Below are 20370 nucleotides of genomic sequence, written 5' to 3'. Positions count from 1 at the left end.
AGGAAAATCTGATCACTGAAAACTGGAAAATATATCAATGCGCCACTTGAATGCATTGTTGAATAGAAACCACATTACCTGGAGCCGAGGTTGCAATACCTACAGCTTCCACACGATGTCAACAGTCTTGTCATTTGCCTAGGATTTGTTTCTTGGTCAAACGGACAAGAGGCAGCCCGTTTCTTCCGGTCTCCGACCGGATATTTTGGTTGAGATTTATCCGGACATTATTTCAAGACGTACAGCTATAGAATATACATCGCCTCGTGATCAATTTGATCGATTATTAACGTTGACGAATACCTAAAGTTGCATTACAAAAGTATTTCGAAGTGTTTTGTGAAAGTTTATCGTCGACTTTTTTAATTTTAAAAAATGATGTTGCGTTAGAAAACGCTGTTTTTTCCCTTGATCACAGTCTTCATAGATCGATATCTAGGCTATATATGGACCGATTTAATTGAAAAAAAAGACCCAATAGTGATGTTTATGGGACATCTAGGAGTGCCAACAAAGAAGATGGTCAAAGGTAATGAATGTTTTATATTTTATTTCTGCATTTTGTGTAGCGCCGACTATGCTAATTATTTTGTTTACGTCCCCTGCGGGTCTTTAGGGGTGTTGCATGCTATCAGATCATAGCTTCTCATGCTTTCGCCGAAAAGCATTTTAAAAATCTGACTTGTTGGCTGGATTCACAACGAGTGTAGCTTTAATTCAGTACCCTGCATGTGTATTTTAATGAACTTTTGAGTTTTTGAGTCTCTCACAAGCCTGCCTTCAGTGGGAGGTGCTCAATCTAGGAGGCTGGATCCTGTGGACTGAGACTGTCTGCTACGACGCCTCTGTGGCTCAGCGGAGTTGGGACGCCTCTGTGGCTCAGCGGAGTTGGGACGCCTCTGTGGCTCAGCGGAGTTGGGACGCCTCTGTGGCTCAGCGGAGTTGGGACGCCTCTGTGGCTCAGCGGAGTTGGGACGCCTCTGTGGCTCAGCGGAGTTGGGACGCCTCTGTGGCTCAGCGGAGTTTACAAATTACTTTGGAAAGTGTCTCGGCTGGGTCCGTTCATTTGTTGATCGCCCTCTGTTGCTTAAGGCGTGGTTTCTTAAACCATGCGTAGGCCCTAAGTAAGATCAGATTCCAGCACTGCAGCAGCTTTCCCTTTCTACTAATTGGTTATTGGGTTAACAGTATGCATGGATTGTCTGAAGAGTCTCTCCCTGGATGTTGGATTAACAAGTAAATATTTGGCAAGCAAATCTTCTCTGAAGATTAAGTCAATTCAAACAGACGGAGGTTCCCTTCAAACATGGAATTGCTTCAAATGTTGTCAACTAAAATCGTCCCCTTCAATCCACTTTAATATTATGAATTCTGATTAGATGAGAACCATTTGTTACGTCTGGGCGTCTGCCTTGCAACATGGTGCCGTTGCCAGATATCCAACACGTCTGTCACTGGCGCTTCGTGACGTTGTTTCCCTGCGTGTGTAGAAGCCTGACCGACTCAGTCTAAAACGTGCAAGCAGGGACTCCAGCAGGGACTCTGAGTTATTGAGTTATTTATTTATTGTATATATTTTTTGTTTAACCTTTTTTTTGACTCTGCAAGTCAGTTAAGAACAAATTCTTATTTACAATGACTGTCCTTTTTAGAATAGGATATATTTTTAAAAATGTTTAAAGGAGTCAGACATGTAATAGAAACCAGATGTATTGTTAGGCTGCTTTTGTTCCTGTCACTCTACCTATTTGGAAGCCTGGAGTTAATTGGGTGTAAATCTGTATGTAACTGCACAGTAATTTCTTCCAACACTGCACTTATAACTCCTTTTATGGATTTGAATACTGTCTGTGCCAATTATCCTTCTGCCCTTTTGATTACAAAGATTCCCGAGAGGTTTTGTCTGAAAAGGTTAACTGGCTACAGTACGTGGTGGATGCCAGGGCAGAAATCCTGCTGTGGCCGTCAGATCTCAGCACCTCGATGGCCTCGTAGGCTTTAGGATAGACTGAATTGACTAGCTACAGTGTTAAAAAAGTGAATGATTGACAAGTTGTAATTTAGCATACCCCTTTGTTCAACTGATGTTCTGGTTCACCTGATGATCTGGTTCCGATGACACCTGTCCCTTGTCATCTGTCATAACTGCCATGGAGTTACTGATTCAGACAAGCTTCTTGTTAGGCCTCCCATCTTCTCCCTAATCATCAACTCGAGGAGAAAGGCCTGAAATGAAATGACGGGTTCTAATGGTATGACTTAATTATATAACCTGCTATTCCCTTACCAATAGAAGGCTACCCATGTTAATGAGCAATATCAGGTTCAGTGTCCTCTAACATGGTTTGTGGTGAGAAAATGAAACCTTTGGGAATGGTTGTCAACCAACAGGCCTAGAGTCCATTTATCTGAGCAGCGAAAGATGAGATGCAAAGGTTAATCTCTCTAGGTTGAACATGGACGTATTTTTTTCCTAGAGAATTAATGACGGTAGTTTTCTTTAACATACCATCACATTATTTCAAGAGGCTCTTCGCTCTGGGCTCAGTCTCTCATCTTGTTCTGCTCTCTTTAATCAAAGAAAAGCACATAGGCCTAGTACAGTTTTCATATCTCCCTCATTAGGAACCATACCGTTAGGTTGTCCGTCTGCATGCTGGCTATATGCAGCACCACTCAACTTTTTGGCTACATTATGTTTTCACAGCCAGGGTTTCATGTCTATTTGAGGGCATATTGACATTTTAGACTATTCTGTGTCCCTTCAACTCAATTACCTCATCTTTTCTTTCTCTGTTCTCTGTAACAACCTGTATTTAATTATGTAAGACCTCTTCATGTAATGATGCTGCTCAATTCAATTCCTATGTATGTCTATAAAAGTACTGTAGCAAACTATCCGAAATGGCAGTTTAAGAGACTGCCTTGAAAGACTACTGTGGAGAGCTACTGGGACTCCATTACCCTCCCAGAGACATACTGCAAATTTAGAGGCCAAATTTCAGAATGTTTAATATTGTTATAAATCTAGACATTCTGTTGGCATTGTTTAAGTATTCCCCATGTACTGTTAATGGGGAGCTAACGTGGCTGCCTTAGAATGTTGAACTGTCATGTAAATGCATCATATTGCAGAAATAGCATTGGCCAATTCTCTAAATACATGGCTCTGGTTCCCCCATAACAGGAATAATAGTGGCAACAATGAATGCAATATCTACCAGAAGGAAAAGCGATCATTCTTCCTCTTACAAGCTGCTCCCCAAGTCTCAATCACACTGCTTTTGGTGCATTATAAGTGTACATGCTTTTCTGCTGTCGGAAACTGGTATCATTCCCCAGTCACACTTTAGGCCTACATTATTCTATTGTTATGAATCATGTTATGTGTTCTGAATCGTGACAAGTAGCCCATTTCAGTTTTTACATTGGACACAATGGGAGGCATGCAGCATGCTATTGTATAAATCCCCTGCTAAACAATATTCTAATGTGGCATCTGCCCTTCCCTCGCTGCAGTGGAACGGTTGCCATGACAGAGACACATGAGGATAATAACCTCTGTAAAAAGGGCCATTTGGATTGCTCATCCTCTCCGGAGACTGGACACCTGGGCGTTCTGCTTGGTTAACCCCGGCAGTGAACAACGGAAGGGCAAAGGTCAACTAGAGCTCAACCTATTTGAATACTGTATTTGTGAAGTCTGGTTCAGAAATCCTTAGGCCCTACACCGATGCCTCCTGTTCAATTTGTCCTCCAGCCTGAAATGAATGTTCCCATGGTGGAGCAGTGTTACAAAACAAAGCCACTCGTATATGAAAATGTATGCACTCACTACTGAAAGTCTCTCTGGATAAGAGCGTCTGCTAAATGACTCAAATGTAATTGTCTGTATGAAGCTGTCTGATTTAGCATAGGTCTAAGTAGTATACCAAATTTAAAAAACAAATTGAGCTGAAAGTGGAGGTCGAGTTTTGAACCGATCAGGAAAATCTGACTGACTATGGTAACCAATGTAACATGACAATGGTATGCCTAGGGACTTGAACCTGGATAGGTTTCTATATTTCAAGGCCATGAGGCTTTTAGTACAGCTGAGCACTGTTTTGACATATACAGGTATTAGGTAAGATTGTCCCGTGTTATACCACTCAACGTCATGTTAAGCACTGCCTTTCCCCTCAGCTGAACCAGTGTAGTACCTTTTTCAGTGATCTCAACAGAAGGGGAAAATGCTTCCTCTTGTAGTTCCTGTGTTGAAGATGAGGTACTTCATCATACAGATAACCTGGCAGACAGAGGCAGAACTACGGTATAGGGAACGGGGGAAATTGGTGCTTGTGAAGTATAGTTCAGCTTGGTTTAAGTTTTTATGATTAATCCAATGCTCAGTAGGTAATCCACTGATACTGAATCTCTGTTGGTCTGCAATGCCTCTGCTGCTAGTCCTCTCCAGTGCGGCCAGAGAAGATTAATGGAGTCAGATGAGCTGATGTGTTCTCTCTCTCCTCCATCACAATGTGGTCATGTTGACTCTCTCTGATAAGACTGTTCACTGAGGGGTCCTCTGATCTCTGCCTGCCACAGGCTTTTGCTCCAATTCTGAATGAACCTATGGTGAATAATGTGCTCAACGTTGTGTGAAAATACCTGTAAACAATATACAGGATTGCCTGAGAATGACAATGAAAATTGAGTATAGTACAGTAGCTCTGCTTTTGATTGGTGGAAAGTGTCTTACATTCTCAGCAGCTCTATCCCACATTGTTATTTATGCTAATTAAATATAGCATTTTAAACTATTTGATCACTAACCAGTTAGGCTAATATTCAGTTGTGATGTGCTTGCATCTTAACTACCCAATTCCCCTTTTAGTTATTTCCATGATGATGCTAATGTTATAGGCAAGGCAACATTTGTTATGACCACCATCTGAAATTTAACCTGAAGTATTTGTTAATGTTACAGAATAAATCAGGTTATAGGCCTTAAACTATGTAGTGGAAAGATCATTCACACCAACCATCTCTTTCAAAGCACTTTGCTTAAAAAAAAAGTTTCTTCTCCCTACCTTCAGTTCTGTGATACTTTCATGTTTTCAGGAACATCATTTCAAGCAGGGATTTTACTTTCAGTCCTCCCCTAACAAATTTAGATTTTGGGTCCGTTTTCCATTTTAATGGCATCCACACTCTCAGCAAGACTGTCTGGCGTAATGATGCAATTCTCTCTGGAGCCAGTCTTCCCTCTCAGCAACTCACGTTTAAGCCTGGATCAGAACATGCATTTCATAGCGGCAGAAAGATTTCAAAGAACTGTGCTACAATTCTCTTTTCTCAGACCAAGGCTTGTGTCATTAATAGTCATAACACAGTTTCTGCCTCTGAGTCTGCAACGTGAGTTTTTTTGTTTGGACGGCAAGATATTTGTAGCATAGGCCCGTGGTTGATAAGATATGAAAAATGTCACGGGTAATTAATGTGTAAGGAAAGTGGGTGTTTTTACAGTAAATAGCTCATGGTTATTGTGGTGGATTTAATGGATTTCAGATCTCTTGGTCCATTCTAGAAAACAAAAATGTAAAACTACCAAACATCTCACTCTGGGACTTTGATATGCCAGTAGAGTATTATTTGTTCACTAATATATATCAAAATTAATTTTATATTTGTCTAATTTTTCATTGAAGTCAAAATACTCCTCATATTAAAGAGCAAGCAGGAAAGAATCAGATGACACCATTTTTTGCTTCGAGTAGCACCTACAGATGGAACACTTTAAAGCAGGCCTGGGTAAGGTCAAAATGTCACATGTTCCAACTTTCATCAATTCTCAATTATGTTTCAAGATATGTCAAACAATCCTTCCTCATAAGGACCCTTCTATGGATTACATTTCGGGAAAACACCCCAATTTATGGTCACCCCATATGATTTGGTGTCACTCCAAATTAAAAGGAAGAAGGACCCCCCCGCTCTGCTGTCCCAACTTCCACTGCTGCTGCGTTTCCCCAAACTCGCTCCTCAAGGGTTGCACTTTTTTTTTTTTTGCACTAACACTACATGGTTGACTCAAATGATCAACGCTGGATGATTTAGTTGATTATTTGAATCAGCTGTGTAGTGCTAGTGCAAGAAAACTAAAGGTGCAACCCTTAAGGTCCCGGGGACTGAGTTTGGAAACCCGGCATGACAGCCTTCATCTGTTTACCCACCACCAGAACCAGTAGCCCAACATTAGCTTGGGAAGCTAGCTGGATGCTACACATTGGTAGACGAGTTACCCCATAAAGGATATTGAGCTATTGGCGAGGCTAAATGAAACACCTCATGTATTCATAAATTAGTGCTCTTCGGTCTGCGTTCTTGCATATAGCGTAGCCTAGTCTGGTTAGCAGTACTCCTCACTTTGCATAAGCCTAGTTAGTGTACTGCCCTCATGCTGTTTTGCCTCAGTCTCTTTACTGCTAAATATGTGTTCACAACCAGCCTTAAGTTAAAGTGCATGCTGGAGCCCAGTTAGTGCACAGTGTGAAGGGCAGACTGTAATTCATCCATGACCTTTACATTTATTAGAGTGAATAAAAAGAGGGCAACATTCAGGTGGCTGGTGCCAGGGGGAACATATGGTCTTGTGGTTATCTACAGCAGTCGAAAGATCCTCAGAGGGTCATCAGGGTGTGAAATTAAAGACCAGTTGAGGATGTGTCACATGGCCAGCCCTAGGACTGGGAATTGCCCGGGACCTCACTATACGATATTAGTACCATACTTATATGATAGGAATTGCGATTTTCACAATACTGTGATTTTATTGCTATTTTATGTTCCAAACATATTGCTCAGCATAAGTCTGCTACATATAGACATGAGAGCATGAGAAAGCAAGTTTTGATCAGTGCTGAAAAAGGGGAACAATCTTTAGGATGAAAAATACCAGTTTTCACGCAGGTACTGTCGACGGGCGCAGGAACTGCCGACGACTGATGCTAGCTAACGCTAGGTACGTCATTATTTTTACAAATCAAAAATCAATATTTCATTCAAAAATAATATTCCCATGTGTAACTATTGATTGTTGTTTCTCCCCCATCACCAGTCAGTCCTGCACTGACTTAAACCTTTCCTTCCTTGAGCCTCCTTTCAGGAGGCTGTTATTATGAGTACTAATAATGAGCTGTTTGTCTGTTTGTACAAAGTGTATGAAGCATATTTGTTCTATGTAAAATCAAAGTGAGTTGCTTTCAGGCTTCCAGCAGAATATCATCACAGTTCCAGTCGTGTGGTTTGATAAAATGCATGTTTTTGGTTCTTTGTAGCGCAGTCGGTACAGCATGGCGCTTGCAATGTCAAAGGTTGTGGGTTTGATTTCTGCTGGGGCCACCCATACGTAAAATGTATGCACATGTGACTAAGTTGCTTTGGATAAGAGTCTGCTAAATTGCATATGCGCAGACCACGTTGCTATTTCCCCTGTCTTTTGTTTAGTTTGGGTTAATCACATTCACACGGAGGAAGAATAGATAAAAGAGAACGATAGACTCAACAACAGAACACCTGTTTCTGTACTGTTGGCTATTATTCACCATGACACTTGAGGTGTCGGCTGATCCCACGTCACCAGCTCTCACTCTGGTCTTCTGTGGTTTACGGTAGTGGATGAACAGATCTCTGAAGCTATGTGGACGGATGGACTGGAAAGAGGGGGGAGGAGGGAGTGGGAAGGAGGGAGCAGGTGAGAAGCAGTTCAGCGATGGAGGGAGGGGGAAAGAAAGAGCAGGTCAGAGGGATGGAGGGAGGGAAAGTGTTGGGAGGAGGGAGTGGAAGAGTGGAGGGAGCAGATGAGAGGAATGGTGGGATGGTGTTGGAGAAGCAGTGATGGATGTAATCACAGGAGGGGTGGAGGGAGCAGGTCACAAGAACACCTGCTCCCTCCACCCCTCTGTGTTCTATCCTCCTAAGGGAAACAGTCGCCTGGCATTTCAAGGAGACTGTAAAGTAAACCAAAGCCTCCGCTAACTCTGGTAACTGGCTGTCGGGACAAATGATTAAAAAGTCCTTCATTACAATACATGGTCACAATACTTGTTGAGATGTCTTCTTGGGTCCAAGTTGAAGGACTGTCAGCTGCAATACATTATAGAAGTTAATATTTTGATTCAAGTATACATTGAGTGTATAAAACATTAGGAACACCTTCGAAATATTGAGTTACACCCCCCTTTGCCCTCAGAACAGCATCAATTCGTTGTGGTATGAACTCTACAAGGTGTCAAGTCTTAGGGATCTTGGCCCATGTTGCCTCCAATGCTTCCAACAGTTGTCAAGTTGGCTGGATGTCCTTTTGGTGGTGGACCATTCTTGATACACACGGTAAACCCAGCAGTATTGTAGTTCTTGAAACACTCAAACCGTTGCTCCTGGCACCAAATCCTGTTCAAAGGCACTTAAATGTTTTGTCTTTCCCACTCACTTTCTTAATGACAACACAATCCATGTCTCAAGGCTTAAAAATCCTTTAACATTTCTTCTCCCCTTCATCAACACTGGTTGAAGTGAATTTAACAGGCAACATCAATAAGGGATCATAACTTCCTCATGGTCTGTCTGTCATGGAAAGATCGATGTTTTGTATACTCGGTGTACATGCGCAAGCATTCAATACAAAGTCAGACACAGAAATGAGGAAACAGGCAGGAGAAATTCATTTGAGGCAGAATAAAGCCTTTTGTTCAGGAGTGTTTGTGAGTAGTAGAGGAAGCTTTGGGGATCTCTGACCTTTACAGTGGCCTGAGTGTGTGTTGGCATCATGACATGACTGATGCAGATTGTCATAGCAGAAGAAAGCCAATTACTCTGGTCATCACGATACCCTTAGGGCCTCTTTCAGTATATTATAATGCATCATAGTGAGTATTCTCTGTGCGTCGGTCTCTGGCATCTTTGTGTTTTTGTATTTTCCTCCATGGTGTCCCCTCCAGATGAGCTTCAATGCCATACAACTGCTCTTAAATGCAAGTAAAGCTAAATGCGTGCTCTTCAACCGATCGCTGCCTGCCCGTCCAGCATCACTACTCTGGACGGTTCTGACTTAGAATATGTGGACAACTACAAATACCTAGGTGTCTGGTTAGACTGTAAACTCTCATTCCAGACTCACATTAAGCATCTCCAATCCAAAATTAAATCTAGAATCTGCTTCCTATTTCGCAACAAAGCATCCTTCACTCATGCTGCAAAACATACCCATGTAAAACTGACTACCCTGCCGATCCTTGACTTCGATGTAATTTACAAAATAGCTTCCAACACTCTACTCAGCAAATTGGATGCAGTCTATCACAGTGCCATCCGTTATGTCACCAAAGCACTATACTATCCACCACTGAGACCTGTATGCTCTCGTTGGCTGGCCCTCACTTCATATTCGTCGCCAAACCCACTGGCTCCATGTCATCTATAAGTCGTTGCTAGGTAAAGCCCAGCCTTATCTCAGCTCACTGGTCACCATAGCACTCGCTCCAGAAGGTATATTTCACTGGTCACCCCCAAAGCCAATTCCTCCTTTAGCCGCCTTTCCTTCCAGTTCTCTACTGCCAATGACTGGAACGAATTGCAAAAATCACTGAAGCTGGAGAGTCATATCTCCCTCACTAACTTCAAGCATCAGCTGTCAGCAGCTCACAGATCACTGCTCCCGTAGATAGCCCATCTGTAAATAGCCCATCCAACTACCTCATCCCCATACTGTTATTTATTTTTGCTCCTTTGCACCCCAGTATCTCTACTTGCACATTCATCTTCTGCACATCTATCACTCCAGTGTTTAATTGCTAAATTGTAATTATTTCACAACTATGGCCTATTTATTGCCCTTATCATTTGCGCACACTGTATATAGACTTTTTTTCTATTGTGTTATTGACTATGTTTGTTTATTCCATGTGTAACTCTGTGTTGTTGAATGAGAACTTGCTCTCAACTAGCCTACCTGGTTAAATAAAGGTGAAATTATCTTTTGGATTTTAAAGACTGAGTGTAAATTCTACAGTCACTGGGACCCTCCTGATCCACAGCTCTTTCTGGTTAAGATGAGTTTCTCCTCTACAAAGCAAAAGGGCCATGCCTATCAAAGAAGCACAGTGACAACCTCCTTTAGTTATCATCTTTCTCTACTCAAGACAAAGCACCTTTATTGTGACCCTTATTTCCCAGTTCTCTTGGTGTCCTTGAACCAGCTGCAGAAATGATGAGCTGAGATCCCAGTATGGCATATTGGTGCTCTCTTGAACAGCATGGATCTAAAGAGAATGAACAGAGAATCATGGGGCCATTGTTGTTGCTGTTCACAGGAGCATCACTGAGAGACCAGAGGGGCTGAGATCAGAGGAAGTTCCACCACAACGCCATAATGTACAAGGACTACAGATCAGGACGAGCAGCAGGTAAGAGCTCAGCGTGTCTGTGTTCGAGTTTGCATGTGGAAAAGAGTCTGGAAGGGTGCATACACACCGCAGCCCCAGAGGCGTTCTCAGGTGCAGTGTCCAGATTTCATGGCTCTTTAAGGGGATTTTACTGCCAAAATTCCTGCTGCACACCTGATAAGACTGTATTTGTCCCCTAGTGGAGGTTTCCTTCTATCCAATAGAGCCTCCTCTCTTCTGCCCAGCCCCCCCTGGAGCTACCCCCACTATTACACTGGCTCTGCCCAACCCCCGTGGAGCTGCACCCCTCTTACTCTGGGTCTGGTTACCATGGCAACAGGGCCACGAGTCCTGTCACGTGTCTGAGAGTTGGGGTCTGACTAGGGTATCTTTTTGCTATCAGTTGAAGCAGCAGACTCAAACTAATGTCAAAATAACCGAGCTGTGAATAAAAAAAGATGTAAATAGCCATGAAACATGAAACTTTCGAGTAAATTAGACCATATTTTATGCCTGTGCACAGCGCCTCCAAAAATGAATATCAGCACTAAAGTCTGCCAGGCAGTGTTGCTGTGCAAAGTGGGATATAGGAGAAGTGTTTATTAATGTAATTAGCAGCTATGAAACAAAACAGCAGAAATACTTTGAGAACAGCTCATGCAGCATTTTTCTAACTCCACATGTGCTTATACTTCACTTTTTACTATTTTTATTCAGGAATGTAATGCTCACACTAGAGCCCTACAAATTAACCACCCGCCAAAGTAGCTGGTGAAATAGACATTCTTACCCGCCAATACCTAAATCTACCGGCATTTTCCAGGTGCTAATTGCATTCCCTGGTGGTGTGAGAGCATGGGGAGAGGGAATGAAAATGCCTCTTCCCTTGCTGGGATTTGGTAGATGAGTGTGTCAACCCCTATTATGTTCACACAGTGTGGTGCACAGGTTGGTCAGGTGATAATGAATGTACAGTCTGGTGTCTGGCCCCTTTCGCTCTCTGGCCTCTAAGACATTGTATCTCTCGTCTCTGGTGATGTTCCCTCTTCTCATCCTCTACACTCTGCCTCAGCCTACAGTGGTGTGGTGTCTGATCTCTATCGATATCCCACTCTCATCCTCTATCCCTCTTTCTGTCCTCTCGCTACAGCATTTTTGTAGTCCATCAGTATGTGGTAGTATATCTTCACTCAGCACGGCACCTTTCTGATATATACTTCATCTCTAACTGGCTTCTTGTCTGTTTTTCTGACATCCAACGACATCACGTCTCTGATTACTAACTGGAGCTTGAGAACCTTGTCCTCTCCTTGGCCTTTGATTACAGAGCCACAGACACCATTAAAGGAAGGAAAGTAGAGGTATGAGGTTCATGGCTACCACTGTGATCACAATATATTAGTCATATCTAGAAAAAAACTAAGGCTGGGCCTAATATAGTGTCTAAGAGGTCACACAATAAGTTTTGTAATGATTCATATGTTGATGATGTAAAGAATATTTGTTGGTCTGTGGTGTGTAATGAGGAGCAACCAGACACTGCACTTGATACATTTATTAAATTGCCTTTTCCAGTTACTAATAAGCAACACACCCATTAAGAAAATGACTGTAAAAACGGTTGAATCCCCTTGGATTGATGAGGAATTGAAAGATTGTATGGGTGAGATGGAGGAGACAAAAGTTATGGCAAATGAGTCTGGCTGCCCAACTTGATTGGCAAACATGCTGCAAATTAAGAAATCATGTGACTAAACTAAATAAAATAAAAAAGTATCTCTACTATTTAACAAAAAATGAATGATAATAAAAAGCTTTGGAGCACTTTAAATTAAATGTTGGGAAAAAGGCAAACTCTGCTCTATCAGTCACAACTCACTGATATTGGCAACCACTTTTAATGAGTGTTTCATTGGCAAGATAAGCAAACTTAAGATGGAAAATGAATGAATATATTGCCACTCCTATTTGCCCATCTTCAATTTAAGCCTACTAGAAAGTGTGTACCATCAGGCCTGGAGGGGAACTTAAACCCAGGGTAGCTGTTTAGGCCCATTATTTTTTTCAATCTTTACTAACGACATGCCTCTGGCTTTGAGTAAAGTATGCGGATGACTCAACACTATACACGTAAGCTACTTCAGCAACTGAAATGACTGCAACACTTACCAAAGAGCTGCAGTTAGTTTCGTAATGGGTAGCAAGGAATAAGTTGGTCCTAAATATTTCCAAAACTAAAAGCATTGTATTTCTGACAAATCATTCACTAAACCTCAACTTCATCCTGTAATGAATAATGTGGAAATTGAACTAATAGAAGTCACTAAACTGCTTGGAGTAACTCAGGATTGAAAACTGTCATGGTCAAAACATATATTGATACAACAGTAGTTAAGACTGGGAGAAGTCTGTCCATGATTTAAGCGCTGCACTGCCTTAACAAGGCAAGTCCTGCAGGCCCTCGTTTTGTCACACCTGGACTACTGTTCAGTAGTGTGGTCAGGTGCCACAAAGATGGACTTAAGAAAATTGCAGTTGGCTCAGAGCAGCGGCACGGCTGGCCCTTAAGTCCCTGCAGAGCTAACATTAATGACATGCATGTCAGTCTCTCATGGCTCAAGTGGAAGAGATTGACTTCATGACTACTTGTTTTTGTAAGAGGTGTTGACAAGCTGAATGTACCGAGCTGTCTGTTTTTAAAATACTTGCATACTGCTCGGACACCCATGCATAACCCACAAGAAATGCTACCGGAGGTCCAGAACAAACTGTGAGGGGTACAGTACTACATCGAGCCGTGACTACATGGAACTCTATTCCACATCAGGGAACTGATGCACACAGTAGAATATGATTTAAAAAGCAGGTAAAAATACACCTTATGTAACAACACAACAGATACTGTGAAGACCCACACAAGGTACAGACACATTGTGGTATTGTTGTATGGTGGTATTGAACATGTTGTATTGTAGATATGTAGTGGTGTACTATTATAAGATGTACTGTTATTTAAAAAACAATGTGTCACCTTTATTTAGCCAGGTAGGCAAGTTGAGAACAAGTTCTCATTTACAATTGCGACCTGGCCAAGATAAAGCAAAGCAGTTCGACACATACAACAACACAGAATTACACATGGAGTAAAACAAACATACAGTCAATAAATAATACAGTAGAAAAATAAGTCTATATACAATGTGAGCAAATGAGGTGAGAAGGTAGGTAAACACAACAACAAAAAAGGCCGCGGTGGTGAAGTAAATACAATGTAGCAAGTAAAACACTGGAATGGTAGATTTGCAGTGGAAGAATGTGCAAAGTAGAAATAAAAACAATGGGGTGCAAAGGAGCTAAATAAATAAATAAATAACATAAAATAAATACAGTAGGGAAAGAGGTAGTTGTTTGGGCTAAATTATAGGTGGGCAATGTACAGGTGCAGTAATCTGTGAGATGCTCTGACAGCTGGTGCTTAAAGCTAGTGAGGGAGATAAGTGTTTCCAGTTTCAGAGCTTTTTGTAGTTCGTTCCAGTCATTGGCAGCAGAGAACTGGAAGGAGAGGCGGCCAAAGAAAGAATTGGTTTTGGGGGGGACCAGAGAGATACACCTTCTGCAGCTTGTGCTACAGGTGGGTGATGCTATGATGACCAGCGAGCTGAGATAAGCGGGGACTTTACCTAGCAGGGTCTTGTAGATGACATGGAGCCAGTGGGTTTGGCGGTGAGTATGAAGCGAGGGCCAGCCAACGAGAGCTTACAGGTCACAATGGGGGGTAGTATATGGGGCTTTATATGGAGCAATTGGAGGCCACGGAAGGAGAGTTGTATGGCATTGAAGCTTGCCTGGAGTGTCCAAAGAAGGGCCAGAAGTAGACAGAATGGTTTCGTCTGCGTAGAGGTGGATCAGAGACTCACCAGCAGCAAGAGCGACATCATTGATGTATACAGAGAGTCGGTCCAAGAATTGAACCCTGTGGCACCCCCATAGACTGCCAGATGTCCGGACAACAGGCCCTCCAATTTGACACACTGAGCTCTATCAGAGGAGTAGTTGGTGAACCAGGCGAGGCAATCATTTGAGAAACCAAGGCTGTCGAGTCTGCCGATGAGGATGTGGTGATTGACAGAGTCGAAAGCCTTTGCCAGATCAATGAATATGGCTGCACAGTAATGTTTCTTATCGATGGAGATAAAGATATTGTTTAGGGCCTTGAGCGCATGACCAGCTTTGAGCCCAGATTGCATAGCAGAGAAGGTATGGTGAGATTCAAAATGGTCGATAATCTGTTTGTTGACTTGGCTTTCGAAGACCTTAGAAAGGCAGGGTAGGATAGATATAAGTCTGTAGCAGTTTGGGTCAAGTGTCCCGTCCCCCTTTGAAGAGTGGGATAACCGCAGCTGCTTTCCAATCTTTGGGAATCTCAGACGACATGAAAGCGGTTGAACAAGCTAGTAATAGGGGTGGCAACAATTTCGACATATTTTTTTTTAGAAAGAAAGGGTCCAGATTGTCTAGCCCGGCTGATTTGTAGGGGTCCAGATTTTGCAGCTCTTTCAGAACATCAGCTGACTGGATTTGGGAGAAGGAGAAATGGGGAAGGCTTGGGCGAGTTGCTGTGGGGGGTGCAGTGCTGTTGACCAGGGTAGGGGTAGCCAGGTTGAAAGCATGGACAGCCGTAGAAAAATGCTTATTGAAATTCTCAATTATAGTGGATTTATCAGTGGTGAGTGTTTCCTATCTTCAGTGCAGTGGGCAGCTGGGAGGAGGTGTTCTTATTCTCCATGGACTTTACAGTGTCCCAGAACTTTTTTGAGTTAGTGTTGCAGGAAGCAAATTTCTGTTTGAAAAAGCTAGCTTTGGCTTTTCTATCTGCCTGTGTATAATTGTTTCTAGCTTCCCTGAAAAGCTGCATATCACGGGGGCTGTTCGATGCTAATGCAGAACGCCATAGGATGTTTTTGTGTTGGTTAAGGGTAGTCAGGTCTGGGGAGAACCAAGGGCTATATCTGTTCCTGGTTCTAGATGTCTTGAATGGGGCATGCATATTTAAGATGGTTAGGAAGGCATAAAAAAAACTATTAAAAAAACAGGCATCCTCTACTGACGGGATGAGATCAATATCCTTCCAGGATACCCCGGCCAGGTCGATTAGAAAGGCCTGCTCGCTGAAGTGTTTCAGGGAGCATTTGACAGTGATGAGTGGAGGTCGTTTGACCTCTGACCCATTACGGATGCAGGTGATGAGGCAGTGATCGCTGAGATCTTGGTTGAAGACAGCAGAGGTGTATTTAAAGGGCAAGTTGGTTAGGATGATATCTCTGAGGGTGCCTGTGTTTACAGCTTTGGGGAGGTACCTGGTAGGTTCATTGATAATTTGTGTGAGATTGAGGGCATCGAGCTTAGTTTGTAGGATGGCTGGGGTGTTAAGCATGTTCCAGTTTAGGTCGCCTAGCAGCACGAGCTCTGAAGATAGATGGGGGGCAATCAGTTCACATATGGTGTCCAGAGCACAGCTGGGGGCAGAGGGTGGTCTATAGCAGGCGGCAATGGTGATAGACTTGTTTCTGGAGAGGTGGAATTTTAAAAGTAGAAGTTCAAATTGTTTGGGTACAGACCTGGATAGTAGGACAGAACTCTGCAGGCTATATTTGCAGTAGATTACAACACCGCCCCCTTTGGCAGTCCTATCTTGTCTGAAAATGTTGTAGTTTGGGATGAAAATTTCAGAATTTTTGGTGGTCTTCTTAAGCCAGGATTCAGACACAGCTAGAACATCCGGGTTGGCAGAGTGTGCTAAAGCAGTGAATAAAAGACACTTAGGGAGGAGGTTTCTAATGTTAACATGCATGAAACCAAGGCTATTACTGTTACAGACGTCATCAAAAAAGAGTGCCTAGGGAATAGGAGTGGAGCCAGGCACTGCAGGGCCCTTGGGCAGATAATGTCGGTAGTCCAGTTGTGAAGTGGGGCTCCGCGTTGGCAGTAAAATGGGTCCGGATAGGTGATTGTAGCCCAGGAGTGACTGATGGAACTCTTCAGCTGGCTAGCTCTGGAATAATTGATGTTTGTTCTGGAATCGACGTATGCTGATAGTCACACGGATAGCAGCTAGCTAGCTGCGAGATCCAGATATAAATGTCCAGAGCTTGCGGTTGAAATCCGGGGACATGGAGAGAAAAATAGGTCCGGTATGTTCGGAGCCGTGCCGTACAAAACTGGTGATTAGATTTTCGAGCTAAAGGATAGCTGATGACTACAAACCGTGGTTAGCTGAATACTAACGATTAGCCAGTGAATAAGCTAACTAGCTTCTGGTTAGCTTCTGGTTAGCTTCTGGTTAGTTTCTGGTTAGCTTCTATGGAGGATTACAGATTTGAGGTAAATAATACTTTCTTTAAAAAAAGATATCAATTGGTGAGGCGGGTTGCAGGAGAGTGTTTTGAAGATGAGTTTAATGGAAATTTAAAATATATAAAAAGGTATGCGAAGAAAGAAGGAAATAGATATACGGGACACGACAAAAGACGTCCGACTGCTATGCCATCTTGGTGACAATCTATTTATCTTTTGTTTTATATGTAATGTAAGTACTTTAATATGTTTGGACCCCAGGAAGAGTAGCTGCTAATGGGGATCCCTAATAAATACAAACTACGTCCACTTAATTGGTGACTGTCAGTTGCAGGGCAGGTGGTGGTGTTGGGATGGATATGCATTGACTCAATAGTTTCCTCAAGTTGTGACTGGAATTGGAATGCCCTGAGATGAGAAAAAGGTCACCAGGACCTTGCTTAAATGAGTGCAACTGGAAAGTTGGTGGACTATCATTTCCTCATTTTAGGCCTACAATCTGTGTATACACTCTTCTCATTGGCCTATGGTAATGGTTGCATTTAAGCCCTGGGTCGTTTGTTTTTATTAATGCCAGTATCTTGTCACTTGCGAGGTTTTCAAAAATATAATTGTAATGTTTACAGTCATGTGAAGTAGAATAGCCGGAAATTATTTTTTGAAAAGGCTATGTTTTTCTCAATGCCGCAAATGCAATGATTAGCGGGTCCCCCTGTCAGCCCCTGGTCTTCAGGGTTCAGCCCGTGGTTATGAAACAGTTTGTCAGTTCTGCTGAGAGTTTTTAACACTTGACCTTGAGTCTGATTCACCAAACAGATGCTATTAATGTTGTGTAGGGGCCAGAGTTTCTGATGCTCATCTGGGCAGATGGCACATTTGGTTCCTGGACCACAGTTAGCTGCACTTCTCTGCTGCCAAAAATGCATTATAATACCCACTTGTTCTGATGGACCACTTGTGATTGTGTAATGGAGGACTTGCTGCACTCCAGTCTGCATACTGTGTTGCGTAAACACAAATAATTATATTCCCCTTCCTCTCCCTTCAGTTTTTTTGGTCAACGGTGTGTTTGGATGGTGATTTTGAGCACCATGACCAGTGTGGACTGATGGTGGGGAGCCCCTGCTGTTGACTGGGGTTTAGCTATAGACTGAGGTAAAGGGGTATTCTGCACTCTGTATGAAACCTGCTACCATCAATGTTCATGCTGGTGGGGACTTGCTGGAGATCAGCTTGCCTCTGTATCTTTCACTTAATCCAATTTACAGAATGTTGCCAAGGCTTTCACCTCTCCCTTCTCACCTGAGAATTTTGATTTCAGCAGAAGGTTCTGGAACACAACTCCACAGCCCCAGTGTATTTTCCATGGTCCCTCTGTTCTCCCAGAGCTCCTATACCAAGTATTCCACCAGGAATAACACAATCTGGCCAGTGGAGACTCTGATTTGATGATTTGATGAGGTGATAATCTACAAATCAGCACTCAACGAGAGGGTGAGGGTGGGACACAGAGGAGGAAAAGAGAGAAGGAAGAGGGAGAGTGTGATACAGGGTCCAAAGGAAGGATGGGTAGTGAGAAAGAAATAGACGGAAAGAGGAAGTGGTGAAAGAAGGGAGGGCTCCATCCTTAGCTCTGGTTCAGATCGATGGGCAGTCTCCATCCACAAAGGGCAGTGGAGCTAATGAAACACTATGAATCGTTAGATCTGACATTTTCCCCTCCCAGTCTGAGCTATAATAGTACATTTCATTGATCTCGAAATGGATGACACCAAATGCCAGCGCAGTCCTTTAAACTCTGGCAGGCTTTCTGGTGAGCAGAACCTTCAAATATCATCCACTCTCAAATTCTGAAAGCTTTGCAGAGCAGTGATCTGATACCTCTGTTGGATTGGAAAGGCCATATTAGTATAGCATTCTACACTATCTACTCTTCTGATTCCACTGTGTGCAAGGGGCATCATCAATTCTGGAATCGTTAAATGCAGACTTTACAATACAACACAAGGCATCCGATTTACAATCTACTGAGGGGATATAAAGGCCTGTAGAGAAACTGAGCCTTCTGTGATTTACAGCTTCTCTCTGTGTGATGGTTCAACATTTACAGAGGGGCTACATTAGAGCTGCACAGTATCTTTTGGAGACATATTTGAAACCATACCCCAGGAACCCTTTTCTTTCAGAGATTTAAAAAAAAATAGTCAAGAGGGAAATGGAGAAAATGTTAGATTGGACGAAGACGCGGTTAAAAATGTATCACAACCCTTTTAGACGTTAGTGATGTGTTAGTTGAAGGCGGAGAAAGAGAGGCTGAAGGGCGGACATAAAATGGACAACTTATTGGGAAGATTGAACTATCAACGGGACATTAAAAATGGTAACATCTTAAGCTCCACGGAGTCGTGGCTGAACGGCGACAATATCAACATACAGCTGGCTGGTTATATGATGTTCCGGCAGGATAAAACAGTGTCGTCTGGTAAGACCAGGGGCAGCGGTCTATGTATTTTTGTTTAAAAAAACAGCTGGTGCACGATATCTAAGGATGTCTCCAGCTATTGCTCGCCTGAGTTTCTCATGATAAGCTGCAGACCACATTACCTACCCAGGGAGTTTTCATCTATATTCTTTGTAGCTGTTTACATACCACCACAGTCAGAGGCTGGCACTGAGATGGCATTGGAGGAGCTGTATTCCGCCATAAGCAAATAAGAAATAGCTCACCCAGAGGCGGTGTGCCTAGTAGCAGGGGACTTTAATGCAGGGAAGCTTAAATCCGTTTTACCTATTTTCTATCAACATGTTAAATGTGCAATCAGAAGGAAAAGAAGTCTGGACTACCTATAGTCCACACACAGAGATTCATACAAAGCTCTCCCTCGCCCTCCATTTGGCAGATCTGACCATAATTCTATCCCCCTGATTCCTGCTTAAAAGCAAAAACTTGAGGAAGCACCAGTGACTAGATCAATAAAAAAAGTGGTCATATGAAGCAGATACTAAGCTACAGGACTGTTTTGCTAGTACAGACTGGAATATGTTCCATTATTCCTCCAATGGCATTGAGGAGTACACCACATCTGTCATTGGCTTCATCAATAAGTGCATCGATGACGTCATCCCCACAGTGACCGTACGTACATACCCCAACCAGAAACCATAGATTACAGGCAGCATACGCACTGAGCTAAAGGCTAGAGCTGCCGCTTTCAAGCAGCGGGTCTATAACCTGGAAGCTTATAAGAAATTGTGCTATGCCCTCCGACGAACCATCAAACAGGCAATGCGTCAATACAGGACTTAGATCGAGTTGTACTGCAACATCTCTGACGCTTGTTGGATGTGGCAGGGCCTGCAAACCATTACAGACTACAAATGCAAGCACAGCCAAGAGCTGCCCAGTGACACGAGCCTACTGGATGTGCTAAATTACTTCTATGCTCGCTTCGAGGCAAATAACACTGAAACATGCATGAAAGCACCAGCTGTACCAGAAGACTGTGATCACGATCTCCGCAGCCGATGGAAGACAGGTCAACATGCACAAGGCCGCAGGGCCAGACGAATTACCAGGACGTGTACTGCGACA

The 20370-nt window shown here is 42.9% G+C and overlaps 1 protein-coding gene across 2 annotated transcripts in view; it reads left to right on the top strand.

The window, feature by feature from the left end:
• The window catches only part of LOC123993582 (ecto-NOX disulfide-thiol exchanger 2-like), a 345502-nt gene that overhangs the window by 119051 nt on the left and 206081 nt on the right, over positions 1–20370 (top strand). For both annotated transcript variants that reach the window (XM_046295899.1, XM_046295898.1), the window contains exon 3: positions 10353–10445. In XM_046295899.1, coding sequence (XP_046151855.1) covers positions 10412–10445 — 34 coding nt within the window. In that variant the 5' untranslated portion in view covers positions 10353–10411. The remainder of the gene's footprint in view (positions 1–10352; positions 10446–20370) is intronic.

Source organism: Oncorhynchus gorbuscha, linkage group LG13 (assembly GCF_021184085.1).
Source record: "Oncorhynchus gorbuscha isolate QuinsamMale2020 ecotype Even-year linkage group LG13, OgorEven_v1.0, whole genome shotgun sequence".
Classification (NCBI taxonomy): Eukaryota; Metazoa; Chordata; class Actinopteri; order Salmoniformes; family Salmonidae; genus Oncorhynchus; species Oncorhynchus gorbuscha.
Note: the sequence above shows the minus strand (reverse complement) of the source record. Positions and strands in the feature narration are given on the sequence as shown.